The 21236-nt window shown below is 32.7% G+C and overlaps 1 protein-coding gene across 40 annotated transcripts in view; it reads right to left on the reverse strand.

The window, feature by feature from the left end:
- The window catches only part of VPS13B (vacuolar protein sorting 13 homolog B), an 851071-nt gene that overhangs the window by 694053 nt on the left and 135782 nt on the right, over positions 1-21236 (reverse strand). For 39 of the 40 annotated variants that reach the window (XR_008702388.1, XM_055546536.1, XM_055546537.1 and 36 more), the window contains one exon: positions 13415-13539. Coding sequence is in view for 39 of the 40 variants with exons in the window: in XM_055546536.1 (XP_055402511.1) it covers positions 13415-13539 (125 nt within the window). In the remaining variant the exon portion in view is untranslated. Of the gene's footprint in view, positions 1-7526; positions 8227-13414; positions 13540-21236 lie in introns of those variants that run through there. The other variant, XM_055546573.1, reaches the window with a different exon arrangement.

The following is a 21236-nucleotide window of genomic DNA, read 5'->3' on the forward strand; positions in this document are numbered from 1 at the left end:
ACAAACTTACTTCAAATGCAATTTAGGTAAAAATTTCAACTTGAAATATAAGGCTGTAAATACATTCATCTAATTAAGTCAAATATGCAGAACAACAGTAAAACAATTATTTTAATTGAAGTTAATCTTTTTTCAGAGTTAAACTACTATGCTTATTGTCACAAAATACATTAGAGTCCCATGATATTTCACATTAAAATCACATTTCTCTTTTCCTATTTTTATTACTCTTTGTAAACTATCTTTTTAAAACATAAACCTAAGCAAAAAATGCTCAATGAAATCAAATGGAGATACATGAAAGTGTGTATATAAAATCTAGCTACAAAATCCTTTATTATGTAACTGAAAATGCTATTTGCCTCAGTCTCTGGCAGCCTTTTGAGCTAGAGAAACCCAGAAGCCCTAGTGAAGAGAACCAGTCCCCTGACAGGTTTGAGTGAAGGATGAACAGCAGAGCAAGAAACAGTGGCTGCAAGCTAACAAGCTGCCAGCCAGTTTCCCCTACAAGAAGGGAATCTAAATAGGCCACACCTTTACTATGAGCTAGCTGCCCCTCATCAAAAGCTGACAAACTCCAGGGGGAAGAAAAAGGGACTGAACAGAAGAGAGATTTTGGAAGGGGTGATAGAAAGGTTCCATAACTTCATTTTGCTGGTGGCTACATGACTACAGTTATCTGTAGAAAATCACTAAATTGTTGTCATCTAAATGTTGAACTTTGTTGCATTTAAATTACAGTCTAATTTTAAAATGAAAATGTTACTGAAAATACTGGTATAATTCATATTATAAACCATTAAAGAGAAGTTTATAAATCACATTCTACATAGCTCTAAAAAAACTATGAAAACTTGCTATGGTTACACAGTATTTTTTGGTATAACCAGACCCCTAAGTATTTCTGTAATTTTTTAAGTTACAGGAAGTTTATGAGAATAAAACAAGAATACTTTGAGAAATAAATTATTAAAAATTAAGCATTCACCAAACATTATTCTTCCCAAAATGAGTTAAAAGAAAATCATGAAACTTAAAAAAAAAAAAAAAAAGACTAATATCTAAAGAGAGAAACGCCAAGAGTACTCATACGTGAATGCTTGCATTTATCAGAGTCAATAAAAACTGAAGATATTAAAGAATGATACATTTGACTTATATTTCTCTTTAGATGCTAGACTCTAAAAGAATATTGCTTTAGAATATCACAGCTTCACTTATTAAAAAAATTAAAGATGAACAAAAAAGGAAACTGAGTTTAGGTAGTTTGCCTGCCTTCTCTTCCTTAAACATTAATGAGACTGAACACACCTGTTTTTTCTCCATCCTCTTCAAAGGACAACTGATTTTTAAATACTTATAAAATTAATTAAATTCTAGTTTGGCTCATTTTAATTAGCATTTATTGAAAGTCAACTATATGTTCTTGGGGTGGGTATAAATGCAGATGTGAAAAGCAAAACCAGTCAAGATGCAAAAATGATATATAATGACAAGACCAGGCATTTTCAAAGTGAGTTAACTTACCTATATCTAGTAAAAAAAAAAAAAAAAGGGAAGCCCAAGAATACTAGAGTGGGTAGCCTATCCCTTCTCCAGCAGATCTTCTTGACCCAGGAATCAAACCAGGGTGTCTTTACCAACTGAGCTATCAGAGAAGCCCCAATTAAAAAAAAAAAGGAAGGAAAATGACCCACTACCAGCTATTCATCTCCCTGAGATTGACAAGTCTGATACAGATTAAATTCTATATTTGTGAGTTTTAATACCAATAATCACAGAGCAAGAAGGAGTCCAAACACCATCCCCACCTTTATAATTTCCCAAAAATTATGGCAAAGGTTAATGTCTATTTAAGATCAAAGAAGAGGCTAATGACACAAAGGACACTCTTAGAACATTACAGTTAACAGCAGCAATTGTAACAAGGCTGTGAAACTCCTCATCCAATTCTGGAATTTAAATATCTCTGGATAATAGCAAGGATAGTTATTTGTAAGTCTGACTACATTTTACTCAGGTAAAGAAAGTCACACAGAGATGTAGAATAAGAGATAAGTTAGTTGCTAACACATGCTGTGTGTCAAGGATAATCTTTAAAAACATTATGGTAAGGAAAGAAAGAAAGAAAGTGAAGTCGCTCAGTAGTGTCTGACTCTTTGGGACCCCGTGGACTGTAGCCCACCAGGCTCCTCCATCCTTGGGATTTTCCAGCTAAGAGTACTGGAGTGGGTTGCCATTTCCTTCTCCAGGGGATCCTCCCAACCCAGGGATCGAATCCGGGTCTCCCACATTGCAGGTAGACGCTTTACCGTCTGAGCCACAAACAGTCAGGCTCCTCCATCCCTGGGATTCTCCAGGCAAGAGTGCTGGAGTGGGTTGCCACTGCCTTCTCCAGGGGATCCTCCCGACCCAGGGATTGAACCTGGGTCTCCCGCATTGCAGGCAGACGCAAGCCTGGAGAATCCCATGGACGGAGGAGCCTGATAGGGTTAGTCCATGGGGTCCCAAAGAGTGGGACACGACTGAGGGACTTCACTTTCACTTTCACTTTATGGTAAGTAAAAGAAGCCAGAAATAGGATACCACATTTTGTATGATTTATTTACATGCCATTAAAGAAAAATATATGGAGAAAGAAAGTAGATTAGTGATTACCTAGGGTTGGAGATGGGGATTAAATGTAAATGGATATAAGGGATCTTACTGGAGGGATGAAAATGTTCTAAAACTGACTTATGTTAACAGCTGCAGCACTCAGTAAAGTTACTAAAATCAATGAATTGTACACTGAAAAAGGGTGAATTTTATGCCATGAAGTATACCTCAATAAAGTTTTATTTTATTTATAAATTAAATACAAGCTTGCAAAGTTATTTCCATAAAAGGAGGTTTAAGGATGCAATCTTAACACCAACTTGCAATACACTCATCACTGGTGGATGCAACTGCTAACTTGGGGCCTGGATTCAAACAGACCTAAAATTGAATTCTAGCTTCACTATTTATATGTATAATCATTAAGAAACTAAGGCAAAGATATGTATAAAATGTGTACAGTATCTATCTCAGAAAGCTACATGAAGATTAAAGAGATAGTGCATATAAGACTCAGCACTACTCCTAGCACACATATGCTATTATTAAGTCTGTGTTACTAAAGTTCTCTCACAAATTTCTCACAGACACATAAATTGAAAAATAACTCCATACATGAGTTTTTCAAATACAACTTACATGCAAATTAGAAATACAAGTACTTCCCAATGAATATAGAAAGTAACTGTTAGCATGAGCTGTGATGATGAAGTAGTGATATTCTGAAAATCCTGCAGAAAAAATTAACCTCAGTAATTTGTAGTCAAAGAATGTATCTTCACATGAACATTTATTTTAATACTTTAAAATCTTTTAATTAGAAAGACTTTACAGATTACTGAGGTATATTTACACTAAACATTATAATGTAGAAAAGTGGAATTAAGAGTACAAAGCAAGAATGTAATTAAGTATCTGTACTTATAAATAGGTCTTAAAAGCCTTAACATAAATTAACCTCCATAAATACTGGAGATTATATACATGTTAAAATAACTGCTGAGAAATCAAATTTTTAGAAAAGCTAACACTAAGTTCATAATTATCAAATATACTCTACAAATCGTTCAATAATAACTGAAGAATGTTTTCAAAAGCTGGAAAATGGAAAAACAATAGATTCAGTTTATTGATTCAATTAGTCTTCATTTATCTGTAGGAACCTATATTTCAGTTCCAAACACCATTTGCTTTACTACTAATTAGATGGTTTTCATTTCAAACATAAATCATATATAAAATTAAACAGAAAAATACTGAATAATTTTAAAATATTATGCATCTCCTTCTAAGGCCCAAAACAGCAAAAGGACAATTTTATAACTAGATTTTAGTTATATAAAATATATATATATATATAAAAAAGACAATATAAACTGCCTCTTAAAGCAGTTTTTCTCTCCTTAAGATTCCTTTAACATATTGTGTATTCTCTGCTGTTGTATTAGGTAAGTATTTTGTCTATTTTGTTTATTAGTGCATCTCTAGCCAGGCCCCTGCAATGCATACAGCACACAATGGGCATTCATCACTTATCTGTGGGATAGATCTGAATGAATAAATAAAAAACAATCTTTGCACAAAGGCAGATAAACACTGTGAAAAACCTCATTGGTGTTTTTAAAAACTTGTAACAGATTGGGGAATACTGTTCAAAAACTGAGGAAAACATGCATTCTGTCTAATCTGGTCAGCCTTCCCTGCTTTAATCAACTCAATAAGGACAAAAAAAAAATTACGCATTTTTTAAAAGTTAGTAGAAGACAAAAACAGTATGAGCAAGATAAAAAAGATTCTAAGAAATATGCAAAGAAATGCTTGATTTATAATAAAAAGATGACTGAATTAACAAAACAGGGCAAGTCACACAACACAGACTCCCATAAGATAGAAGATTAAGTTACATCATGCACAGAGCATCCAGCATGAGTCCACTGTTGTATGCCTGACCTGAGACTACAGTTCATATAAAAATACAGCACCTCAGTACACAGTACTAGTAAGACCTAACCATTTGCTACAAAGGAAGTTATTACAATAAAAAAGAAAAAAATTCAGCAAGTTATCCAAATCAAAAGAAAAAAACTATAATGAGAACAGTTTGTACTATGAACTTTCCAAATCAAATTTACCATATGATGTAATGGAGAAATTGATCAGATGGACTATTTTCATTGTGATCATGCTTAACCATCTCTAATGTGTAGGTTAATGAGATAAAAAAAAAAAGCACACATATTTTATTTCCTTCAAACCTATAAAATATGGAGTTACTCCTTGCTTAGGGTCTCACAAAATACAACATTCTTGTGTGTCTAATCTAAAATTTTAGGTAGACCAAAAAAGAAGAGTATTTTCTAAGGAAATTTAAAGTTCACACTCAAAATCAATCTATGAATTGAGCCAAGACAAATGAAGATTGCTGTATGTCTTACTGTCAAACTTCCTAAGCTTCTTCAAAAGATCCATAATTTTTTAAGAACTGTATAGCTATTTGGAATAAAGTACCACTTTCAGATGCCATTCACACACTTCAATAAATTTGAATCTTACTTTGATGAAGAAAGTACACTTTGAATTAAAAACCTGTTATCAGCAATATATGTCCATTTCAAGAGGATGAGACAGAGCTACAAAGCAAACACGGCTAGATCTTTTCAGAGTCTAACATATGAATCCCAGTCTATACTGAGATATTTAGCTATGTGACCACACACATCTCAGTGTTCATATCTGCTTGGATTTGTTAAATTCTCTAGCAACAGATTGTTAAACTCAGTGTTAATCTCTATCACCAAAGAAAAAATCTTGTAATCAGAATAAGTGTCTTGGCTGAACTAACTTACCATTTAATAAAACCTCAAAGAGCTATATTTCAATATTCTCTTCAGTTTCAAATTGAATAGCAATGAACAACAGGCCTGTGACAGTATTTTTTTAATGAATAATACTCCCCAAAATAATTTGGATTCCTGCACCATTACCTACTTTTAAAAAGTTTCTGTAATTATTAAGTCCTATTCCTAATAACAAAAAGGTGACAAAACAAATATGTATATGGATTTCAAAATATGACCTATATATATGTCAACCCAGAATGGAAACCATAAGGTGTTTATAAATTCATGTTAAAAATAGGTACTAAGATCCCAACCTTCTTACTATTTTTAAAAACTTCTATGTCCTCCTAAAGACTATTCTGAATAAAAGAAAGTAATCCGTTGAATGGTCATTTAATTTTATTGACTGTTCATCTGTTTTAATTTTGATTCTATTTTGCAGTACTGAGCTTGTCTATAATCTAAAGATTTGTAAATTCTATGGCAAGCACTGTATCTACCTTTTGAAGAACTTAACAAATATATATCTTTAAAACATGTTTAAAATGAGAAAATTAAACAGAAAACTATCTCCCTATACCACAGAAAGTTATAAAATCATTCTGCAGAAAAACAATCTCACAAACAGTAAAAGTAAGTAAGTAATAATCTCATAATTTCACAAACAGTAAAAGCAAAAAAAAAAAAAAAAAAGCAAAGATAAACTTGTAAACAACCCAAAGAAACCTGTAAACAACCCTAACAAATTCAGCTTTCTTCTCTTCCCCAAATTAGGTAGACTTATTCTAAAGAAACAAAATTAACACTTCTACTTGCTTAAGCTATACCAATTCTTAAGAAAATATGTGTCAAATCGGAAAGTTAAAATTTCAAACAAAAAGCAAATGATATACGAGAGATAAACTCAGCTTCTGGCTTTGGAGTTAGATTAAGGTAGAGACGACTTAACATTAAAATGCAAGAGTCCCACAGAATTGGAGAAAAACTTTACAAAAGAACATCTATATAACAGGGGATTAATATACAGAATATATAAGGAACACCTACAACTCAACAATAAAAACTGTCCGATTTAAACATGGGCAAAGGACTTAAATATATACTTCTCCAAAGATTATTATACATGGCTAGTAAGCACTTGAAAAGATGGAGGCATGTAAAGGGGTTGCATGCAACAGATAAAAGGGATTCAGGGGTACAAGCTTCCAGTTATAAAATAAATAAGTCATGGAGATGTATATAAAGTACAGGGTATACAATCAATAATAATGTAAAAACTTTATACAGTAACAGATGGTTACTAATCAAGATCATTTCATAATTTAAATGTTGAATCACTATGTTTTACACCTGAAAGTAATATAATACTCTATGCAAAATTACTTCAAAAAAACTCTAATCATTAGAGAAATGCTAATCAAAACCATAGTGAGATATAATTTCACATTCAATATGATGGCTATTATAACAAAATGGAAAATAACAAGAGTTGGTAACGATAGAGAAACTGGAACCTTTGTGCATTGCTAATGAGAATGATATGATGGTGCAGTCACTGTGAAAAACAGAATACCAATTTCTCAGAAAATTAAATATAGAATTATCATATGATTCAACAATTCTACTCCTATGTATATACCCAAAAGAGCTGAAAGAATGGACTCAAACAGATAATTTGCACACTCATGTTCATAGCAGCATTATTCACAATAGCTAAAAGGCAGAAATAACCCAAATACCCATTGATGCATGAATAAACAAAATGTGACATTTACATACAATGAAATGATTTCTCTCTCTCTCTCTCTTTAGTCGCTAAGTCGCTAAGACTCTTGCGACCCCATGGATTGTAGCCTGCCACGCTCCTCTGCCTATGGGATTCTCCAGGCAAGAATACTGGAGTTAGTAGCCATTTCCTTCTCCAGGGGATCTTCCCCACCCAGGAACTGAACCACAGTCTCCTGCACTGCAGGCAGATTCTTTACCAACTGAGCTATAAGGGAAAAAACGGAATGAAAAAGAAGGAAAGGAAGGAAGGGAAGGAGGGAGGAAGAGGGGAGGAGAAGAAATAATAGGCTACAGCATGGATGAACCTTGAAAACTTTATGCTAAATGAAGTATGTCAAATACAAAAGGACAAATATTCAACGATTCCATTTACATATGGTATCTAAAATAGTCAAATTCATAGAGACAGAAAGTAAAATAGTAGTTACCAGGAGCTGAAGGGAGTAATGGGAGTTACTGTTTCAATGGGTACAGAATGTAACATTTCTGAAGAGTGGTAATACGAATGGTGGTTAATAGCAGCACAATGATATGAATGTACTTAATGCCACAGAACTGCACACTTAAAAATGGATAAAATGATAAACTCTATGTTAGGTACATTTCACCATGATAGAAATTACAATAATAGTAATTTTTAAGGTGTTGTGATACACTTGAAAGAACCCTGAATCAAGACAATGAAAACCAAGTTGAGGTAACTGGTATTAACTGCTGCTGCTGCTAAGTCACTTCAGTCGTGTCCGACTCTGTGCGACCCCATAGATGGCAGCCCACCAGGCTCTCCCATCCCCGGGATTCTCCAGGCAAGAACACTGGAGTGGGTTGCCACTGTGTGCTCTTAACTAAGTAATCTGACCTCGCTGGGATTCAGTTTTTTCATCTTTGATATAAGAAGATTGTAGTAGATGATGTTGGTATTTCTTTTCAGTTAGAAACATTTCATGAAAGAATATTCCAGACACCAGAAGAACCAAAGCTGGAAATCAGGCTGTTGCCACTCAAATGGAAATAAGAGAGTTAACATCTCAGTTACATCTTACCAGTTAAATCTTACATTCTGTCACAGACAATGTTAATCACAAAAGCAGAGAGATTATAATAAATACAGCTTTGGAAACAAAGGAATGAAAAAGATCTATCTAGAGTAACATTAAAAACACCCAACTCTTTATGTTTCTGTGGCCTCAAACTGGGCAGTTGAGCAAACACTGTTTTTAGCCCTGTGGGATGGGTTACTTACTCTGTTTTCTAATAAATGTAACAGGCATTTTTGTTATACTTGAAGGGCCCAGCTTCCATTAAAGCTAAAACCACTTATTCATATGGCAGAAAAATGGCTGCTTCAGTTTCTATTTCAGGGAAACAAATGATCAGTTATCTGCCCCACCTCTCCTCATCAATACCATGAACCTGCTAGCACCAAATCCTGTATTTTCTATTTAACACTGAACTCAAACACAGATTCCACGGAAGTATCTTCCTCCCACAAACAAACTGCTCAACAACTTCACTAGCCAAAACCATGATACCTTTGGCACTGGACTAAGAATGAATACTTAGAGGAATCCCTAATCTTGTAAAGAAATATGTGTCTTCCCCCATTACTACGAGTATGAAAATGGCTCATGATATAAATCAGCAAGCAATAATTATGAAGAAAGAAGAAACAAGAAAACAGATTTCGATTCAATATAAGAAAGCGCTTTAGAGCTGCCCAACAATGACTATGGCTGCCTCAGAAAGGAGCTAACTCCCTGTGCATAAAATGTTCAATCATAGATGACCATAAATCAAAGCTATGTCATAAATATGACTCAGAAATTGACGTAATACCTAATATTTCACCTAACCCTAATAACTCCAATTCTCTGAGATTAGCAGCACAATAATATCTATTTACCATTAATGGCTACTAGAAAAATTTATATGTTATACTATCATAACTAGCCTCTCTACACATGGAAATCTGTATTAACTATAAGGCAAGATAATTAAAAGATAATGTAAACCTTCACTCCTTTCAGGTAGGGTAGGGATCAAGGACTTTGGATTAAATAACCCTCCGTGAGAATCCTTGTCTAGGAACTGTGTGACTTTGGACAAGCTATGTAACCTCTCTGAGCTTTAGTTTTGTAAGAGGGAACATCAACTTCACAGGGTGGTTAGGAAAGTGCTGTTAAACTAATTACCTAACACTCTATAAAAAAGTACAGTATTCTCTTTCAACTCCTACCCATTCTTCAATAACCAGCTTAAAAGTTACCTTCTACATGACTTTCTAAGACATTCCAATTTTTCACTGAACTTACAAAATTTATTTATGAGTAAGATCACATTTTTGAACCCACAATTATAGGAGAAAGTGAACTCAAAACTGTATTATGGTTGTAGTTTAATAAGCTGTATCAAAAAGAAATGGGACTAATGAATATTTGATTAACTCTATAACTATTTTTAAGTGTTCATATGGAAAACGTAGACATCCTCACTTGTGTACAAGCCTAAAGTAACTTTCCAAATTCTTCCCCCACTGTATTCATTCACGGATTTAATGGACTAATAAACTCTTACTGTTCAGACAACATTGTTACTTAGAAGCCTCTACACCCTAACTAGCCTCTCAAGAACTGGATATCTAACTGGTTCAGGCATTAAAGACCAACTCTAATGTCACTTCTCTGGAGTTATTCCTGAGGTCTTAGAGAAATTCTCTGATTTCTTTAAACAAGACATTCTGCTTAAGCCTCAATTTTGCAATTTACTAGTAACTGTTTTCACATGTGTCTAGTGCCCTACCCTACTAGACTGTAAGTTTTTATGGTGAGGAGATATCTTTCAACTTCATTATATTATACTTTACTATTTCCTCAATCCCAACACTTAGCACGCTGACTATCAAAACACAGAAAAATATTTAATGTCATCAAATGTCCCTTAATACACCTGAAACGTCTTAAAGGAAAGGAAAAAATGGCAAAGGAATAAAAAATAAATTGACACAAACTTCAAGTACTTATTTTTAAATTAAAATTGCAGATCAAGAATGTGTAGACTGTCAATGTTCATGTAATGTAACACTGTATACTGACAAAAGCAAACAGTCTAAAAGTTACATTACACAGGACAGATGAATCTCACAAATTTAAAGTGACAGAGCCACCAAAAAAGGAATATATGTTGTATGATTCCATTTACATTAAATCCAAGAATATACGCTATTAGAAATCAGGATAATGGCTAATATTGGAAAGAGGATGGAAGAGAGAGGTTTTCGGGATGCTGATATTTTGTTTCTTGAGCTATTTACCAAGCACTCACTTCAGTTATGAAACACGGTAAAATATGTACTTTTCTATAGGATATTAATATTTCAGTCAAAACATTTAAAAGAGTTGAAATGTATATCATTTCTCTGTTTTGAGAAAAATGGCAATGCTAAGAATACATCTAAAAGCCTAAAATCGTCATCACTGTAGAAATTTTAAAAATAACTATAACAGTAGACCAATGCTTAATTCTGCTAGCAATAACAATGCTCATACTTTACTGCCCTTTAATCAATCGCTTACTGCCCTTTTTTAAACAACTCATAACTGAAAAAAGAGTCAAGTGAAAATTTAAATTAACTGCTCAAAATTTATCCCATTAAATATTACTGGTCACTTTTTTTGTCACTACATCCTACCCATTTCAGTTGTGTTCCAAGAAACTAAAAGAACTAAAGCTTACCTGATACAAAATAATAAAAAAGCTTTTCTGAAAAGTTTATTTTTATATGTTTGAAAACTATATAATATAGAATGAAAGATACAATATAACCAAAATATTTTGGAAAAAAAAAGTTTTGTAATAGCTTGCTCACTGAGATTAAAATATTTTACCATGAACATTTAAATGGAAGATAACCTTTTTTCAATGTTACTTAATTCACATATTTTTAAAATTACCAAACCTGATTAATATTATTAGTTTCAAGATTCATACAAAATTAACATCCCAATTTAAAAATATTTTTAAAAGTATAAACTATTTTGCTGACTTAAATAAAATCTAGATTTACATTACTAACATACCACGTAAAAATTTTTCAGTGCATTATAAAATGCCTTTGTTTCAAAAGCTATGGCGTGTAGTGAATATGCTCTTCTCATTATTGCATGAAATACAAACAGAGCATGATAAATATGCTTTAAGAAATTCTGGAATGTGAATTTTAAAAAACCAAACAGCTTGTATTATCTGAGGAAGGGAAAGACTGTGAATGGGGACAGACTTGACATAATCCTCACTCCCTGCAACCATTAAACAAAATTCTCAGTTCTCCTATGATTTCTATTCCATAGAAGTATTATATGATATACTTTATCTGGTGCTTTATATGCTTCATTTATCTAAGATATATCTCAACTTACTGACTTTTGTATTGATTACTTTCCATTTAGAGCTGCTAAAAAATATAGTTTATTTTGTATTTGCTAAGGAAAACAACTTAAAGAAACTATTTCAAAACAACATACTTTTGGAAAGCATAGCAAAAAATACCACTGAAATAATGGAGAAGTGGTCTTAACTGCACAAAAGCAAATCACATCCAAATAAATATTAGCATTCTGTGATCTCATGCTTTTAGTATTTAATTGGAATATTTTCATTCAGATGTCAGAGATATATTTTAAACCAAATTTGGCAATATTCAGAGTAAAATCCTTAAAATCAGTACACATCCTTAAAATAAGCCATACCTATTTAAATATTCATCTTTTTTCATATAAAGTCTATAACTCACTTTGGAAATTTTGGCTGCTTTATTTTTAAAAACAAGTATTTTCTACAGTAAATACGGCACTGTATCTAATAAAATTTTAGTGTCATGAATAATAAATCAGCAGATACAAGAATCTATTAAAGTTAATATCAACTTATCAACTGGGACATATCCCATGGTCTTTTGTAATAGATCAGAATATATAATTCTTGGCTCAAATGAAACATATGAACACCAATACAAAGTTGAAAAGTGCAATCTCTCACAATATAATAAGTGCCATATGAAGCATATGGATGAGGAATAATATGCCATATGAGGTCTAAGGACAAAATTAAACTTATCAAGAAAAATTAAGAGTAAAATCATTTAACTGATTTAATTTATAGAAAAACTGGCTCCAAGACTCAGTTAACTTTAAGTTCTATATCTTTTCAATTTTCTGCATCAATAGGCAAATTCCTTTGAAAATGTTATCATTTACTTTACAAATTTCATTTTAACAGTTATGTTTTATTCAAGGAAATATATCTTTAACAAATCAAGTACTTTAAATAAAGAAGTCAAATCTATTTTTGAAAGGTATGTTGCTTTTCATAAATAACTAATGAAAATAAAATCCTACAATAATAAGCTTTCTAATTAGGATAAAAAAGCAAAGATGTATTTCAAATAATTGAAGTAATTCAAATTTTAAAATATAGAAATATTTCACTAGAATATAATTTCATATATTTTCATCTTATTTCATACAGTTAAACAATCATTTCTCTAACATTAAAAGCACTGCTTTCTATTGAAGGAAAAAAGGTATGATTATTAACTACTGACTCTCTTTCTATAAATCTCTTTTAATTCAGGAAGAACGACCTCCAAATAAAGGAATCTAGTACTAAATGAAAGCAAGGGCTAAAATCAGTTTCTGCCCAAATGCAGTGACTATACACAGACACATCAAAAATACTAGATTTATGTCATAAGAATAAATGACATAACCACTTTTCTCAGTGGTGAGGAATATACATGAAATTGGTATTTAGTTGAAATACCTTGGTCTTGTTATTAATTTGCAACTTTAAAAAAAAATTTTGTATTCTCATTTCAAAAAAAAAAAAACTTGCCTTTGCAGTTCCTATACAGGGTGAAACAGCAACATTTTACTATAGCTGCAACATGGATTGATAGTTATTACCCCAACAACAGTTATCTCTACCACAACTACTATAAACTAATTGATTTCAGACATTTAAAAGAGATTTCTAACATCACATTAAAAAAAAAAAATGAAGTATTAACTTTACATATTTTTCTAAAGTTTTGTATAAAACTAATATATTGACGTAAGACAGATATGATTGTTTTTATCCCCTTCTAAAATAAGTGAAAATTATCATAAACCACACTTTAACATAATACTTACCAGCATGTGGGTAGTTTCAGAAGTTTACCATAAAGAGCAGTGCTGAAAGAGGGAACAATTGGTACAGGTAAGCAGTAAGATCCCCTACAATCCAAAGACGTCAGTCCTGCCTGGAAACCAAATATCTGCAACAAAAAGAAAAGACCCAAATGTTCACAGAGACAAAGTTTTAATAAGCACAGGATGAAATACGTCAGTTTCAATTTGCTCTACAACAGCTGCACACTAAATATGTTCCAATGTCTTTTTGCACTTCCCAAACATCAACATTTTCTTTTATTCACTTTGACATTAACTAACTCAGAATTAAGAAATTTAAATATATAGTATTTCTTTCATATCCCTGAGAGATTACTGTTCTTTTGATCAATTTTAAGTTTCATATTTTATCTCTATACATAATTTTCACTTAGCATTTTACTGTCTGCTAAAATGTACATATTCTGTTAAGACAACTGATTACATTGTGCACATCACAGATATTAACAGTAATAAATTAGTTATATCATTTTATGCCTCAAAGGACATTAACTACAAGGAAAACAATCTTAAAAGTATTTTTGCCTTCAACTTACAGTATGCACACACAAAAGGGATATCCAAATATATCCTAAAAAATGTTACTTCTTTTCGCTTTCTTTTGTGAAAATGATAGGGATGAGGTTTTTCACCTCAGGAAATTTGGTAAATGGCATGAATTACTTTTTATATGTTTATACTTAAAACAAGTAGATCACACTCAAAAAAATATAAGCATTCTCTGAAATTCCTGAACACTACACTGCCTTAATAGGAAGAATCCATGTAATATCACATTTTACATGAAACACTGCAGAGAACTGAATATGATATTTCTTCTTCCATTATTTTCAATAAAGTAAATCTTTCAAACTGGAAACACACAGAGATACAAAGCAAAGTTACTGTTTTGAACAACATGCAAAAGTAGTTTAATCCCAAATTTTATCTTTCATTATTATTTTTTATTCCTTCAGTTCATAAAGCACTAACTTTCTTACCTCTAGGATTAATATTAGCTCCTAAAATCTACAGTGAAACATATTTAAAATACCTCAATAACCAATTTTCAATAAAAATACTTTCATTTAATGAATATAAATAATCAATTTCTTAGAAAGCAGTATTAAACTACTTTCAAACAGTCTCAAAAAGCTATTGTGCTATCATTCATCAAGTTGACAATGTCAAATCTTTTCCCGTAAAGTCAGTTAGCAATAAAGTAATTTTTTGGAAAACAGGCATTAGAATGTCGCATTTTCAAACTGAATTTCAAAAGACCTACTTAATTGCTATCAAGAAAAATGAAAGTGATATACCTATTCATTCCTATAAATCCCACTATTAACCAAGATATAAGAAAGTATTGAGAAGAAAAAAGCATGTTTCTAATATTTAACTGATCAACTTTAAAAATTAAGTCATTCCACACTTACATTCTTTGAAGACTTGCTCTAAGAAACACTATATGCAAAGAACTTCTGGGAACTGTACAGTTTCAGAATTTCACATCTCCTCTGAAAGACCCAGTATTTAAAGATTTCTGAAATTTATAATTATCAATACCACTTGATACAAAGTATGATTATTAAAACAATGCCCAACTTCCAAATATTTCTAAAGTACAAATCAGGGTAAAACTTTCTCAAACTAGATTATCTGTGTTCAACTAAGAACTCTCTCAAGCTCCTTTCTAATAGTCTATAAATGTCCCAACAGTATAATCACAGATGCTATCATTAATGTATTCAGATGGAAACTGGGTGTTGAGGAGATCCCCTGCTGGTTGTTTTCAGAACTGCAAAGGACTCTGGAGAAAGTCCTGCATATTATTCAGTAATTTTTTTAAGCTTTTACTAAATTTTCGTACTACCCAGAGAGGACTCCAGGTAACATTCAAGTATAAACTACAGTGAAAAAGGGCCCATCTACCACATCAAAAATAATTATTTCAAAATAACCAATTTTCAACTCTTTTAAATCATAGCAATAAGACGCAAAGATTTGCAATACCTATATAACCAAATGACCTGTCAACAACACTTGCTCAAGATTACAGATACTTTATCCAGAAAAAGGGAAATCAGCACTGTATGAATTGAGGTTGTTTTCATCAGGACTGTTCATAAACTTAGAAATTCAATAAAAGTACTTAACACTGCAAACCAATAGTCTGAGGCAAAAACAATGTATGAAACAATTAAGTGCAACTACTAATAGAAGTCTCAGCTGAAGGAAATACCAACTTAAGAAAGATGACTTATATATCACGTTAAATGAAAAGTTAAACATGTACTGCCATCTCTTAAAAAATTCTATTAAAGAACAATTGAACTAAATTACCACTTCTTAAATAGGGGAAAATGAAGTCTAAAAAGCACAAAGGGCTTCTTCAGAATTACCTATTGCTGGAACAGCAATATGATGGTTCATTTGATTTAGCTCATCTATTAGCTCACAATTCCACTCTGCCTTACTTCCTCACCCTACCCCTTCCTTCCCCTATCCAAAAATATACGGTTGATTCTCCACTTACTCTTAAAGGAAAAAAACAATCTTACCAATACCTCTCCCCTCCAACCATTAGTGAAATTCCATTTCTCATTTGGCATCAACAAAAATCTTTAAAGTAGGCTGTAAAATGCTACATTTTTTTCATTGCCTACTCAGTCCTTAAGCCTTCTAAATCTAGTTTCTAGTCATGTATTCATTGAAACAAAAACAAACTTTGGACTGAAACTGATACCTTACGCAGAAAAACTAAGTATTTTCTCCCAATTTTTTTCCAACAAAATTTAAGTGAGGAAACAATAAATAATAAGAAATTTTTTCATCACCCAGATTTTTTAAATGAATATTGTCATGCTGTCATCTATAGCATTAATGAAATAAAAGCCTTCAGAATACATAAGGATGCTCATAACTCAACAATAAAAAGAGAAAAGAACTTCATTTTAAAATGGGCAAGATTTTAATATTTTCCAAAGAATATACACAAATGTCCAAGAACCACATGAAAAAAAACCTGCTCAACATCATTAGTCACTAGGGAAATGTATCAAAACCATAGGAAGACACCAGTTCACAATCATTAAGATGATTAAAATCAAAAAGACAGTAACAAGCGTCAGTGAGGATGTGGAGAAGAACACTGAGCCACTACTACTGGGACAGTAAAACAATGCAAGAATCCCTTTGAAAAAAGTTTGGCAGTTCCTAAAAATGTTAAAGAACAGACAGCTCCACACCAAGGTATATACCCAAGGGTAATGAAACTTGTGTTTACACAAAAACTATACAGAAATGTTCATGGCTATCTTATTCAGAACAGCTAAATATTGGAAATAACACAATGTCCACCAATCAGATAAATGCATAAAAAAATATAGCACATATCCACACAATGTATTATTCTCTCATAAAAATGGAATAAAGTACTGATACATGTGACAACATGGATGAACTCTGAAAAACATTATGCTAAGTGAAAAGAAGCCAGTCACAAAAGACTGTACATTGTATGATTCCATTTATATAAAATATCCAGACTAGGCAAATACATACAGGGAGTAGATCAGTGTTTATAGAAGTATGAGGAGTAAATGGAGAGTAAATACTAATGCTTTCTTTTTGGGGAGTGACAAAAATGTTCTGGAACTAGACAGTGGTGATGGTTGCTTTAACTCTGTGAAAAGACTAAAATCATTAATTTCTATTCTTTAAAAAAGGTGGCTTTATGGTATTCAAATTACCTCAATAAAGGTATTTAAAAATTAAAAACCTTACTACATAACTAAAGTTTACCTGAACCATGACCCTCACACTAGTCTCAACGCACCCCACCCCCCATCATGCCTCCATCTTTCAGGAGATCAGAATGCATCCCGCTCTTTTATTACACATTTATAAACCCTTTTATATCTGAACAATCTTTAGCACTATTTTATCTTCTTAATTTACATAAATGGCATCACATTATACGTACTATTATGCTTCCTGATATTCCCAACAAAAATTATGCTACAGAGAACTATTCATGTGGGCATTTATAGACCTCAAGTCGTACATATCTGTATACGCAAAAATTTCTCTAAGACAAGGGTCAACTAACTACAGCACACAAGTCAAATTCCAAGCACTGTTTCTGTACTACCTACAAGCTAAGAATAAGTTTTATACGTGTACATTTACAACTGATTTAATGATTGGGAACACTAAGTTAGTTTACACTCCAATTGGGTAAATGCTATGGGTTTGGGTGGACTCCGGGAGTTGGTGATGGATAGGGAGGCCTGGCATGCTGTGGATCATGGGGTTGCAAAGTATCAGACACGACTGAGTGACTGAACTGAACTACCCCAATAAAAAGAATTTCATTCTCCTCATTAGTAAAACTATATTACAAAAAGAGAGTCCTATCCTGCATCTTTAATTCTGGCAACTCAAATGCATGGAAATTTGTTCACTTATTATTTAAGTACCTATTCGGTATCCTAAATTTTGCCTCATAGCCCACAAAGCCTAAAATAGTATCTGAACCTTCAAAGAAAAGCTGGGCCCTACCATAGTATATATATTGAAAACTGGAATGGATGTGTGTTTTCAAATTTATGAAATCCTTCAAAATCCAAATGATACCAGTTATACATCCACCAGCCATAAATGAAAGCACAATTCCTTGACATCTTCAGGGAGAGCTCTTTACTTGATGTCAAATATTCCCAAATCCAAGAAAGTCAAAGGGTTTCAATCCTACTAGAACTTTCCTGATCTCTCTGAAGCATTTGCCATAGCTGATCCTTATGAGTAACAAGGCCTGTGTGTCTACGTGTGTTAGTCAGTCATGTCCGATTCTTTGCCACCCTATGCGACAAGGCCTTAAATTTATCTATTTTTCTATAATTTACAGAATGCTTTCACTAATTTATTTTTTATATGCTTCAAACCTCAGATGGCTTGCAATGTCTTAGCTACTTGATTCCACACATATTCAAAGATGGGTTTAGCATTTAAATAAACAGGACTTGATAAGACATATGAAAGTTCCATCTGTATGTTTCCTTCCGTGCCAAATCTCTCAATTAATAAATGTCATTACATGCAGGGGGAAGAATATACTATCTTGTCACATAGTCAACAGATTCACATTTACATATACAGATTAAAACTTAAGCATGAATATTTAATTGAAAATTAGACTTCAAAATGCCAAACACATGAAATAGACATTTAAATCCTTCACTATAGTATTTTAAGACTGTAATAGTGAAAATTAAACTGAAAACTTCCTCAAAGGTTATAGTAATCATTCCAAAGTAACATGAACTGCTATAAACTTTATAACAAATTGCTATTTTTAGCCAGTTCCAAATAGTCACAAAACTAAGTCTTTACCAAATCCTTAAATTTTTAAATGTACTAGTTCCCTGAAGAAGTATCAGAAATGCATTAAATTTTTTAAATGCAATCAAATTATCAAGATTCAAGGCTTTATTTTTTAGAATATTCAAAATTCTTAACATCAATGAAAAGTTTTTCTACATATACTATGCCCAACACTAACTTCCTAGGACATTTAACTTTTCCATTACAGCTGGAGTCAAACTAACTAAAATATAAACGACAACTAGATAAAAAGGGAGTGAAGACCTTTTCCCAAAACATAATTTTATCTGGACTACACTTTAACTTTTACACTTCCCTGGAAGTTCAAGTGAGCATTTAATATATTACCAATGACTTTTATGTCAGCATGAATGACAATCATATTGGTAACCAATAGCTTTGGTAATGGTTTTCCTTGAGGATGGGGTATGCCTAACTCATTTTTAATGCTAAGTATCTGCAATACAGAAAAAACTCAGCAGTTACCAAACGAACGAATCCCATGTAAGTATAATACCTTGGAAAGAACTGCCCAAAATTAGACTTGCTTTGATAAAACAGGGCTAATATTCTTAAAAATATAATCTGATATTCAAGTTGTGCCAATATACCTCAGTGTATTAATTTGGGGGATAAATAAAAAAGTACAAGTGTAACATATTCTCTATGTATATAACTTTCAAAAATATCTTCTACTACTCTCCATATGACATAAAACACTTGTAATAGATCATTACAACAATGGCACCTAAAGAATCAGACTATCCTGTGTCCACACCTCTTTGAAACATAATACTGTCAACTCCTCCATCAAGGGAGTAGAATTTCATTCTCCATCATCTTAAAAATCAGCTTTGCATAGATATCTAAAAAATGTGTTTTCCCATTACACATGCTTTGAAAACAGTCAAATTTTAATGTCTTAAATCTAAATATGCCTGTAGGTGAAATAAAACTAATATCTTTAAATTGATTTCTCTTTATACAGACACAAATATTTAAGAATTTAAAATATCAAACTATCAAGCATGAACCAATAAAATCAAAAGTCTATTTTTGCAGTCCTCTAATTTTCGTACTTTACGAAAAATTTAGTGCATTTTTAGTACTTATTCTTGAATTCAACTTGGCATAGTTTCCTTTAGTCCATAAAACATAAAATAATTAGGTATTTGCTTTCTGGTATATGCTTTCTCTACTTAAATTACACGTCTGTTTGCTTAGTAAAAACACTTATTACTCAAAATCTGAGTTTACCTATTTCTAAGTACCTAGAGTCTGAGTGAACTCCGGGAGTTGGTGATGGACAGGGAGGCCTGGCATGCTGCGATTCATTGGGTCACAAAGAGTCGGACACGACTGAGCAACTGAACTGACGGACTGATGCTGTGAAAGTGCTGCATTCAATATGCCAGCAAATTTGGAAAACTCAGCAGTGGTCACAGGACTTGAAAAGGTCAGTTTTCATTCCAATCCCAAAGAAAGGCAATGCCAAAGAATGCTCAAACTACCGCTCAATTGCACTCATCTCACACGCTAGTAAAGTAATGCTCAAAATTCTCCAAGCCAGGCTTCAGCAATATGTGAACCGTGAAATTCCAGATGTTCAAGCTGGTTTTAGAAAAGGCAGAGGAACCAGAGATCAAACTGCCAACATCCGTGGGATCATCGAAAAGCAAGAAAGTTCCAGGAAAACATCTATTTCTGCTTTATTGACTATGCCAAAGCCTTTGACTGTGTGGATCACAATAAATTGTAGAAAATTCTGAAAGAGATGGGAATACCAGACCACCTAACCTGCCTCTTGAGAAATCTGTATGCAGGTCAGGAAGCAACAGTTAGAACTGGACACGGAACAACAGACTGGTTCCAAATAGGAAAAGGAGTACATCAAGGCTGTATATTGTCACCCTGCTTATTTAACTTATATGCAGAATACATCATGAGAAATGCTGGGTTGGATGAAGCACAAGCTGGAATCAAGATTGCTGTGAGAAATATCAATAACCTCAGATATGCAGATGACACTACCCTTATGGCAGAAGGTGAAGAAGAACTAAAGAGCCTCTTGATGAAAGTAAAAGAGGAGAGTCAAAAAAATTGGCTTCAAGCTCAACATTCAGAAAACTAAGATCATGGCATCTGGTCCCATCACTTCATGGCAAATAAATAGGGAAACAGCGGCTGACTTTATTTTTCTGGGCTCCAAAATCACTGCAGATGGTGACTGCAGCCATGAAATTAAAAGGCATACTCCTTGGAAGCAAAGTTATAACCAGCCTAGACACCATATTAAAAAGCAGAGACATTACTTTGTGAACAAAGGTCTGTCTGCTGAGGGCTATGGTTTTTCCAGTGGTCATGTATGGACGTGAGAGTTGGACTACAAAGAAAGCTGAGCGCAGAAGAACTGATGCTT

Source organism: Bubalus kerabau, chromosome 14, assembly GCF_029407905.1.
Source record: "Bubalus kerabau isolate K-KA32 ecotype Philippines breed swamp buffalo chromosome 14, PCC_UOA_SB_1v2, whole genome shotgun sequence".
NCBI classification, from domain to species: Eukaryota; Metazoa; Chordata; class Mammalia; order Artiodactyla; family Bovidae; genus Bubalus; species Bubalus kerabau.